Source organism: Cupressus sempervirens, chromosome 6 (genome assembly GCF_028749045.1).
Source record: "Cupressus sempervirens isolate cs-2001-9-10 chromosome 6, ASM2874904v1, whole genome shotgun sequence".
NCBI classification, from domain to species: Eukaryota; Viridiplantae; Streptophyta; class Pinopsida; order Cupressales; family Cupressaceae; genus Cupressus; species Cupressus sempervirens.
Window position 1 is genome coordinate 431,351,361 of NC_143123.1, and position 10,318 is coordinate 431,361,678.

General features: G+C 36.8%; 1 protein-coding gene across 1 annotated transcript; it reads left to right on the plus strand.

The window, feature by feature from the left end:
• The first annotated feature begins 5,903 nt into the window (after positions 1–5,903).
• Positions 5,904–9,845, plus strand: LOC149552889 (uncharacterized protein At2g34160-like). Its single transcript, XM_089788431.1, has 5 exons — positions 5,904–6,075; positions 6,323–6,371; positions 9,001–9,063; positions 9,170–9,234; positions 9,327–9,845. The coding sequence occupies exons 1-5, from the start codon at positions 5,956–5,958 to the stop codon at positions 9,420–9,422; spliced, it is 393 nt and encodes a 130-aa protein (XP_089644557.1). The 5' UTR covers positions 5,904–5,955; the 3' UTR covers positions 9,423–9,845.
• The last annotated feature ends 473 nt before the right edge of the window (positions 9,846–10,318 follow it).

Genomic DNA, 10,318 nt, shown 5'->3' on the forward strand with positions numbered 1-10,318 from the left:
AAGGACAACATTTGCAACAATGAGCCTATTCTTTTGTACACTTTGTGGGTTGTTTTGAGGACCATAGTTTCCTATTTGCATTGCATTGTGAACTTTATTTATGATAACTCTCTGGTTGTTAAAACTAACAGAAAGGAAATGGGTGATAAATGTAGGTGTCGAGAGCCCTCAAACTATGATAAGTGGAAAGGGAGGACAAAAGTCTGAGAGATCCTATAAAGGGGTGGCCTTACAACTTTTATGGCAAGGCCTCAAGGTGGTAATCCGAATGTTACCCTATTTTTCTATGAAATTGAAATGAGGGCAACTTGGTTATTGGTGGAAGAAATATCTCTATTATAGAAGAGTTCATTTCCACGGTGACGAGTCTTCCAATGGATGACATAAATTTTAATAGGGATCAAAAATTCTTGGACCTAACCATTGATGATTTCCCCAAGGAACTAGGTGAGAGCACTGCTATGGTGAAGCAAGAAGGTAAGACGTACTTCCAACCTGGGTGTCTCAAGAAACTATGGCTCTTTTTTCTAAGGGCTATTATTTATTACGTAACTCTGGATGGTAGATTTTCAAGAACATGTTCACATCATTTTGTTCTACTGAATCACTTCTACCATGATATTAAGGTGTCCATTCCTTTTTATCTTTTTTCTTCCATTCACTCTAGTATTAACTGTTTCAAGGAGATAACTTTGGCTAAGCCTCCTCTTCATGAGGGTTTACTATTGCTCATTTATGAGCACATTAAAGCCCATTCTATTGGGATTGAAAGTCCCTGCGATGATAGACATAAAGAAAGATGAGGATAGTGACTTTAAGGGCACTCAGGATTTCTTTGAAATAGAGGACAGTGAGGGGTTGTATTCAGATGACGAGTTGATGATGACAAAAGTCAAAGGGAATGGAAATAATTTGGTTCATAGAACCCCTATGAAGACTCTGAAGAAGCTTCTTGATGGTAATAAGCAAAAAAAAGAAAGTGGAGGAGTCAGAAGAGGACTTGTGTGGCGAGGAATCTATGTACACTAAAAGTGAAGGGATGGGATATAGTAAGAAAAAATAGGGCAAGAGGGTTGAGAAGAAGAGAAAGGTGGTGAATGCTCTGAAAATGGGTAAGTCCACTGTGACTAAAAACCAAAATATGATTGTTATCTTGTTTGACTAGCATGAGGAGGATAATGATGACATGGACACTAATAATCAGGAGGTGTGTACCAGTAATTATGCTATGAAGAAGTAGAAATTGGGCAAGGGTAAGATGAAAGGTGAAAGGAGCTTGGAATCGCCTCTAAATCTTATCAAAGACCAGTATGCTTAAGCTTCCTCTCCAAAGGAAGATGATACCATCCTGACGCCTATTGCCAAAGCCAAGACTGTGATTGGTGACATTGTTCCTCAAAAAACTAGAAAGATAACATGGAAAATATGAGTATGGATTCTATGAGGCTTGAGATCATGAGGGGGAAAATGGAACTGAAAGTTGGTGAAGTGAAGCCAGGAAAAGTGGATCTCCAAGCTCTTATTGATCCCTCTATAATTATTCTAAGTGATAATAGTAGATAGGGGTACATGGACCTTCTAAATAATGCTAGAAATAGCCTTCTAGATAATTTTAGGTCCATAAAATGATTCTTTCATTAAGTCATAGATCTGAAAGAGATGATGGGGGTTGTGGAAAGGAGAAATGAAGGGGACAATCCAATTGGGTGTGACACTCCTTCCATGGGCTCCTTAATTGATATGGCTACTTTCTATAGGCTCGAGGTCCAGGTCTTGGATTTGGATACTAGAGTGCATAGAATTGAAGACACCCTTCAGAATATTGTGGACTAGAGCTATAATATTCTCAAAGCCTCCAATGAATACATGAAAATTCTCATTAGTAAGTTGGAAGGCAGTCCAGGGGAGAAAGCCATCATTATAGTTACTCGGGATAAAGGTGGTGTTGCTGAAAGCAAGGAAGGGATTGGGAGGAGGACCAGGGCCAATACAAGGAAAATGAATGTTGGGGCCCCTTCTGATATCAGTCAGCTGAAAGATGTTGCTAACAAAATGGACAAGCTAGAGTTGCAAACGATCGACTTGATGAAGAAGATGGGATAGTTCCCTTATTCGATGTTGTCTTTTCTTTTGCTTTTCTTTTGATAGTTTTATTGTCCTTTTGTAGCTGGCTTTGTTCATTTGTTGGCTCTATCTTTCTTTATCCCGATGTATCTCTGGGCATAATGTTATATCTTTAGTATCTTTTGTACAAAGGGTTTCAAGGTCCCTTCAAAACCTATTTTCCTAATAAAAAACATTTTACAGTTTTCCTTTTACATTTCCTCTAATTTTTTTGAAACCCAAAGAAACCCCCAACTAATCATTTCCCATTTCGTCTAATTATTTTCTTATTTGACATTATCACCCGCAACTTAACCTTCAAAAACCCTTGAAAATCCTATTTATAAAATGATTTTTTTTAGTAGAATGCCAAACAATTATTAAATCATAGTACATGCAACGATTTTAATGAACATGTCAAGACAATGTTAAACACAAAGAAAACCCTATATTTTAGCCAGAAAATGGTAGAAACTTTAGACATTCACAAAAAAAACAACACCAAGCAATGATTATATTGATATTCTACTCTAATCTTTACTGATTCCTCGAATTATCTTTTTCTATCACATTACATGTAATGAATTCAAGCTAGACCAAAAGAAACATACAATAAAAGTGCAGGAAAATCATAGCAATAACTAATTGAATGATAACTAACAATGATATATCGCTACTTCATAATTTCTTAACTCAAATGCAAAAGAAGAACATTGTTGAGAGGATTGCTAGAGATGAAAGCGGTGGGAAGCATTGGTGAGAGCTTTACGAGTGACTTCTACAGGAAGAAGATGAACCAATTTAGGGTTCCTTCGCCTTAGTAATTGGGTTAATTGTGAGTTGTAACATGGCATTTAGTGAACATGCGAACGTGCCAAGGTGAACAGGTTTAGGGTCCATTGTGGTTAAGTAGGGTACTCATATGGGTGTAATAAAATGAGGTTTTGATTGACTTATAGGGACAAAGTGTTTTAATTAAAATGATCCCTTCACAACCTTTTTGACCTAGCAGATGGGTTCACATTATAGAGTGATTATTCAGTGACACAAAAGCAATTACTAATTGTATATATTTTATTTTTTTATTGGGCTTAAATGTGGAGGTCATTGAGGGGTCTGTATGTGGGGTTCCAAGCGAGTATTCTTTTTTATGAATAGTCATGTTCTATTAATCAATAATATACTAAGATTACAATTCACAAAAAAGGGTCGGGGATACAAGATCACCCCGTGAAAGTTCACATGGCTGAAGCCAAAATCAACATCTATTCATCAAAAAAACATAAAAGAAGCAACCCTCAGGTAACTAAAGTAGTGTTAGCTAAGGGGGGTGGTTCATCCTGATCATGAAATCCCTAGTCATCCCTAGGATTAGCAAATAGGCTGGGAACAGTCCAGCTGTCAACAACATCATCAGGGCCTTCGTCAACATCCTTGGTATCAAGCCGCGGAGGTGAGATGGCCAATTCTAGGCAAAAGGGCCACTTTCTAGAAACAATACGTCGAGGACCAGGAGGAGGAGTCACCAGGCCCAGGGACTAGCTTGAGGCGAGGAAATTGAGTGGCGATGCCAACCACCATTGCTAGGTGGTGAGAAGCCTATGAATGCAGCATATGTGAGTAGCAACTCAAAGAGCCGCAATCCCAGCAGTAGCCTCTAGGCGATGTGGTATCAACTGAAGCATCTGGAGGCACTCTGGCAACTGTACAAGGGGCATTGTCCTAGTGATTGAGAAGCTCTTGAAAGAGGGCCACCTCCAAAGCTACCTTGTTGGCTTGGACTTGGATATGCATGATTACATTGTTATGAATGCATGCTTTAGTGTACATAGCAACATTTTATATCAAGAAAACAATGAGTGAAAAGAACAAGATTTCTATCTTTCCATAGAGTGAACAAAATCTCCATCTTGAAAGTATGCCAGATATGAGTAAATTTTCTAGGGAGCTTGGGGGAGTCACCCAAAATAACCATATGCCAAGAAAAGGGTTTAGGCCAAAATGACTTAAAGAAATCATGAATCCAGTGCCAATAATTTTGAGCACATTTACAGAACCAAAAAATATGCATGAAAGACTCTGGTTATCCACAAAATGGACACTGAGGATCTGGAACTCCAATATGCTTAAGCCAAGGCCCAAGGGGAAGACCTTGAAAAGCCAGGCACCAAGAAAAATGTGCAATCTTGGGTTCTGTAATGGCACTCCAAATAGTGTCAAAATGTTTTCTCCACTAAGAAAGGGAAGATTGCAAATGCCAATGCTAATTGAGGGTGTCCACCATCGATAGATGGGGAGAAAGTCATCGATATCCTAAACTTGGCTTGTAGCTGGTGAAGGGAGTGGTAGGATGCCACTTCTAGTCAGTCCACCAAGGTCGAACAAACTGGATACCCACCTTATGAATTAAGTGACCTGGAATTGTAAAAAGTAACAAGTCAAAAGTCTGCTGATCTGAATGGGCAAGACAGAACTAGACTTGCATATCTTCCCAAGATTTGAGAATGGAGACCCTAGAGAAAAGGTCTTTAGGAGTCTTGATGCCACGTTTGAAAAAATGTAGAGCACTAGCACCTTGAGTCTTGGCTAGAGGAATACCCTGGATAGAAAACAGAGGAGGCCACCAAATGTTCTGCTAGTTCAAAGAGAGCCCATCACGAAACTCATCACCAGACCAGCGAAGCCAAGGCTTGACAACTTCCCAAGCTTTCCATATGCTTTTGATAACAAAAGAGCCTTGTATGTGCATGAGTTCTCGCATGATGAGAAGGGTTTGAAAACCAATCCCCTTCCATGCAGGTCTATTGACAGGAAACCTAGAGAAAATGCAATGCCAAGCTAGAATCTTCCAAGCTTCACCTCTAGTGATGGTACGAATAATCCATTTTGCACAAAGAGTGAGGCCTTGCTTATGTGTGGAGAGAAGGCCAAGGCCTCCAGACTCTTTAGGGAGACAACAAAAATCCCAAGCAACTCTGTGAAAGCCATGATGGTCGAAATTAGAGGCCCAAAGAAAATCATGGAGCAATGGCTCTAATTTCTAATAGGAGGCTTTGGAAGGAGCCCAACAGGAAGAATAATAGACATGCATAGCTACAAGAACTTTAGAGCAAATCTAGAATTTTCCCGCAAGAGAAAGCAGTTTTGTAAGCTAATAGTCCAGCTTCTTTGTAATCTTGAATTGCCTTGACACTTTTTCTCAAGCCTTTGGCTCTGCTATTCAAGGGCATAAAACACTTTGTTATCACCATTCTTTTTTGCCAGCTCTGCCTTGGCTTAACCAGTTTGAATAGAAATGGGTCACACATGGGGAGATTTTCCAAGTGAGTATTGTGAAATGACACTTATTCGACAATTCCACACTCAATGACTTCTATTGGAAGATTTGTAAATGCCAAAACATTAACTTTAAGCTATTAAGTCATCTATAGAACTACATTGAGAAATCAACAAATTTTGACTTACAAAATAAGAAATCTAGGTGTGCAAAATTAGCCTAGACAACTACTAATGAAAATATACAAACAAAAATATGAATGATTTAAATAGAATGCTAAACTCTTGAGAGAAGAAATGTGCACTCCCGCATTTATTAACCGAATAAAAAATGTAAAAACCGGAGGAGTCCATAGGACGCATGTGAAAAGAAAAATAAAGCCGACCAACGACTATCCGAGGATAACCAAAATGCATCCTCATATAAAAAGAGCATAAATTATTCTGTTAAAAGATATATTTACATACGGGTTTCGTGTGTCATGCACTACAAGTATATATAATCAAAAGAAGGCTCATTACGCAGGCGCTACGGTTGTGTTTCCTTTCCTCTACATAGCGGTGAGTGGTGAAAACATGGAAGGAGTAAACGAGGGAATTGAAAACTTGAGTTTGAATGAGACCCAGTTGAAGAGAAACAGGATCCAGGTTTCCAATACAAAGAAGCCCCTCTTTTTCTATGTAAATCTTTCCAAGGTATGTAAACAACAGTAAGAATGACCCATATTGTTTTCATTTCTTTAGGACGGACCCTTCTGTTGTCCAATGGTTATTAGGGTTTCGCTGTATTTATAAACGCTTCAATGTATTCTAGATTCCGATATGATTGGTCTTTAAATGTTTAGTATGATTTTTTAAAAAAGTTGAATGTGTTCCTTGTAATGGGTACTTGTGCAGTTTCAATCTTGTGATTCCATGTGCTTTTTTTACTAAATTATTGCAGAGATATTTGCAACAACATGATGAAGTGGAACTTTCTGGCTTAGGAATGGGTATGTAACAATTTTTAACCTAGTTCTGATAAAATTATTATCTGGCACTACATGTAATCAACTGTGTACACATTTGTAACCGCTGATTTCTAACTGGTTTCTTTATTTCCTCTTTGATAAATTTCATCGCCTAGGGGAAGTAGAGCTAGGTAGGGCAATTAAATTCTCCTTTTTATTATTTGGGGTAAATGTGGCCATTATCAAATGTGCCCATATCTCAGATTTGGCCATTCTCAAGTTTACTACTTTGGGGTAAATTTGGCCATTCTCAAATGTACCCATATCGTTTAACCCTCAACCAAACAGGTATCTGTGATGATTGCAAAACAAGTCTAGGGCACTAAGGGAAATCGTTGGTTAACATTTCAAAATTAGGTTAACATGTACCTATTTATGTTGTCTTGGTTTCAACTGTGTGTCACACTTAGATACAGCCATCTTGATTACTACACAATGTTAGAGTAATTGTACCGTGATTTTTTCGTTTGATATATCTTCTGAAGTAATATTATGCTATATTCATTGTGTTTCAAAACCATATTTAGGACATATTTGTCTCAACTGTTTGTTTATTTGGTTATGATTTATGTTTCATGGACAAGTGGATCAAGAATTTGGATTTGTGAGGGTAGCATTGTTTGGGGCAGTGCCCTCAGTAGGATGAAGGGGCAGTTCTATTTTCATAATGTAATTACTTTGTGTTTCTTTAGCATCAAATGCTTTTTGTTTCTGAAACCCTCTTTCTGTTTCCTTAACATCAAGTGCTTTTTGTTTCTGAAACCATAGACAATAAGATTAAGGTTTGTGGCCAGCAAATTGAAAACAGCATTTTAATTGCTTTGTAACGAGGGATCCTTGGGAAGTATTGGGAATGCGGAGAAGACCTCTGGGACTTGCCTGAATAGCTGAGACAAAAGGGATGTGTCAGAAATGTCCCTGGGTTCAGGTTGAAGTTTGTGGCCTCTAAATGCTCCTCACACCTTGGAAATGGACCATCTGAAAGAATAGAGGGTATTTTTTTTGGTTAGCAGGTGTGCATGCCTGTGGAATGTTGATGATCAATTGCTAAGATAAATTGGAATATTATTTACTGGCACTTCTATCCTTATTTTGGATGAGATTATGGACTGGCATGAGATACTCTTTACCGACGTATTAATTTTAATTTGCAGTAATCGGACAAACATGGATCCATATTTGTTAAACCCGAATCTCAACTTTGGATTGTGCTTTTGTTGGTTACAGATAAATACACAACTCCGTGGGAAGCTGGACAATTATATATCTTGTTAGGTAATTTTTGGGTTAGGTTATGGGCAGTTGAAGTTGAGTGCATGCCATATAAGTAAGATCCTTTAGCCCATATCATGCTATGGTGTATCCATATCAATTACTTTATAGCTTATTTACACATATCGTTGCTACCACAAGTGTACGTTGTTTACATGCACCCCATTCTGTTCCTCAAAATATTAGAAATTGGTTAATTGCATCCACATTTGTTATTCTCAGTATTGAGAATGCTCAAAAATGTATTCCATGTTTTAAATTTTTTGAACCACAACAAAAAAGCTGTTTGAACCACAGCACTAAGGAAGAGCAAAAATAGATACAAGAGATGTAAAAGATTATTTTGAGAAAGCCCGTTTACTCGAAGGGAAAAACTCAGCCACAACAAAAGTATCACTTTTCTTGGTCAAGAAAAGGTTCAAGTACACAATGGTTTTCACTTAACAGAGAGACTCTTCATTGTAAATTTTTTTAATAAAAACTCTTCATTGTAAAAATTGTTAATGAAAACTCTTCATATTTCCATACACTTGCCTCCTTGCATGATGCATGACACATGTTACTTTAAATGATACTATCTCAAATATTATCATAAATGTCTCTTTCAGCTAAAGATAACCATAACTGTCATATTTCTATTTCATAAAATCAGAAATAAGGATATCTATTGCAACTACAATTTTCAACACTTGTTTGTAATTTTGAACTACCTTAATGAGGCGGGAGAGGGAGAGATTGGAACTTGATCATGATCTCAAACATACCGTTGTCTAACACAGTTACATCTCAGCTTGTAGAAGTCTAAAAGCTCAATATTATGATGATAAACATAAAGTTACTTACACATGCTATGCCAAGATCAATTGAGTAAACAATGACATTCATTCTTGAATCTTCTATAGTGTTTATCTGTCATTCACTCCTCTGTGCGTACCTCTACTTCGAGTATTTTTTGTCATAATTTTACTTTTGATGGACAATTTTTCTATTCCAGTTAATCACGAGATATTATTTAGAGTACTATTAGACCAATGTTATACACAGAAAAGCATACAGTTTCCACATTTACTGACACATTGTGCTTATTTGGCATTGTCCTTTATGGTTGTGAATGAGAGCTAAATTAAGAATCTGTTTTTTTTTTTTAATGATGTCAATTTTGAAGGCTTAAATCTGCAGTTTTCAGAAGCAGAGCTCCAATAATCGAAATCTTTCTAGAATCCGTTAAATTTCTAACATGGGCATTTTTGTTGAAATACTCATTTACTTTCTAGTTGAAATGCTTATTTACTTTCTGGTCGATCAAATGCTTATTATTAATTTGTTTATATTGTTGTAGCCATTGCAACGGTTGTTACTGTAGCTGAAATACTGAAGAATAATGGATTTGCAGTAGAGAAGAGTAAGTTCTTTTATATTTTTGCAACTCTGACAAGTTACTATATTGTCGGATCATGTCAGAATAGTCAGATATGCAATGAATTCAATTAGTTGAATTGAATGTGCAGAAATCTTTACATCTACAATTGACATGAAGGAAGAGACAAGGGGAAGGGCAATCCAGAAGGCCAAGGTATAATCCTCAAATCGATGACCATTGAATTAATCCCACAGTTTTCATTTAAAATCGATGCACTCACTGTTTTTGTTTCATTGATTCTGCAGGTCGAAATAATATTGGTCAAATCAAGTAATTTTGATGAGCTAATGGCTTCCGCTGCTGCAGAAAAAGAGCTTGTTGATGTAGATGAAAACAGTTAGGTGTCGGGGTCTTAAGTTAGCATGAAGAAGGTTGTGTTCAAGGAGATTAAATATTCATATTGTGGACTCCCTCCTAAGATTTGTAAAATTTGAGCCGAGTATCTTGAATCTAGTATTATTCACGAGTGCAGAAGGCTTGAGGACTGCAATATTATAGTTATTCTATTGGCATTGCCATTCTTTCTTTAGGTGTATATTTTTTTTGATAAGCAAAAGTCCTAAGCGAGTTAGATTTATACATATATATACAGTAAACAAATATTCTTTTTTCATTTGAATATTTTTAGATCGTATGTAGTTCAAAAACTGGTTGAGATCTTCATGATTTTGTAAGTGTCGTCAACTTGCTCTGTAAAATTAGTTCTTTTGAGATGTAAGGTTATGCGATTCGATGCCCATATATCAGATTTGACTTGTTCACTATTGAATGTGTTTTGTTAAAAAAATCGTTACAGCTGTTTAAGGCGTGTTTATGAAAACATTCCCGAACTCTGACAAATCTTTGGTCTGCTTGTTATTTTCAGAACATTATTTGAAGTCACACCATTGTTTTGATAGAGCAATCAAATTCTTTTGAGATTTATCTTGAGTTCTTTAATCTATTTGATAAAGCTGAACGTCCTGTGATATGCACCACTGCTGCGAGTTTATCTCAACTGTTACACTTGGTGATGATATCTTAAGATAGGGTTGTTACCTAAAGAACCATCAAATGTAATGCAGTTTAAGTTTTTAATTTGTAACCCAGCAAAAGGCATATTTACGAAGTGAAGTAGAAATCAAATTCATGCATGATTGAACCCAGTTGACGTATTTTAGATTTGCATAAACCACCATTAACCTGGCCTCTTAGTTCGTTTCTCCAGTTTGAAAAGTATATTCAGATTATGATACTG

Coding starts and splice junctions, on each gene's coding strand:
- LOC149552889 (XM_089788431.1), top strand. CDS start 5,956: ATGGAAGGAGTAAACGAGGGAATTGAAAACTTGAGTTTGAATGAGACC. Junction 9,064..9,169: donor TGGATTTGCAGTAGAGAAGA/GTAAGTTCTTTT, acceptor TTGAATGTGCAG/AAATCTTTACATCTACAATT. Junction 9,235..9,326: donor GGGCAATCCAGAAGGCCAAG/GTATAATCCTCA, acceptor TTGATTCTGCAG/GTCGAAATAATATTGGTCAA.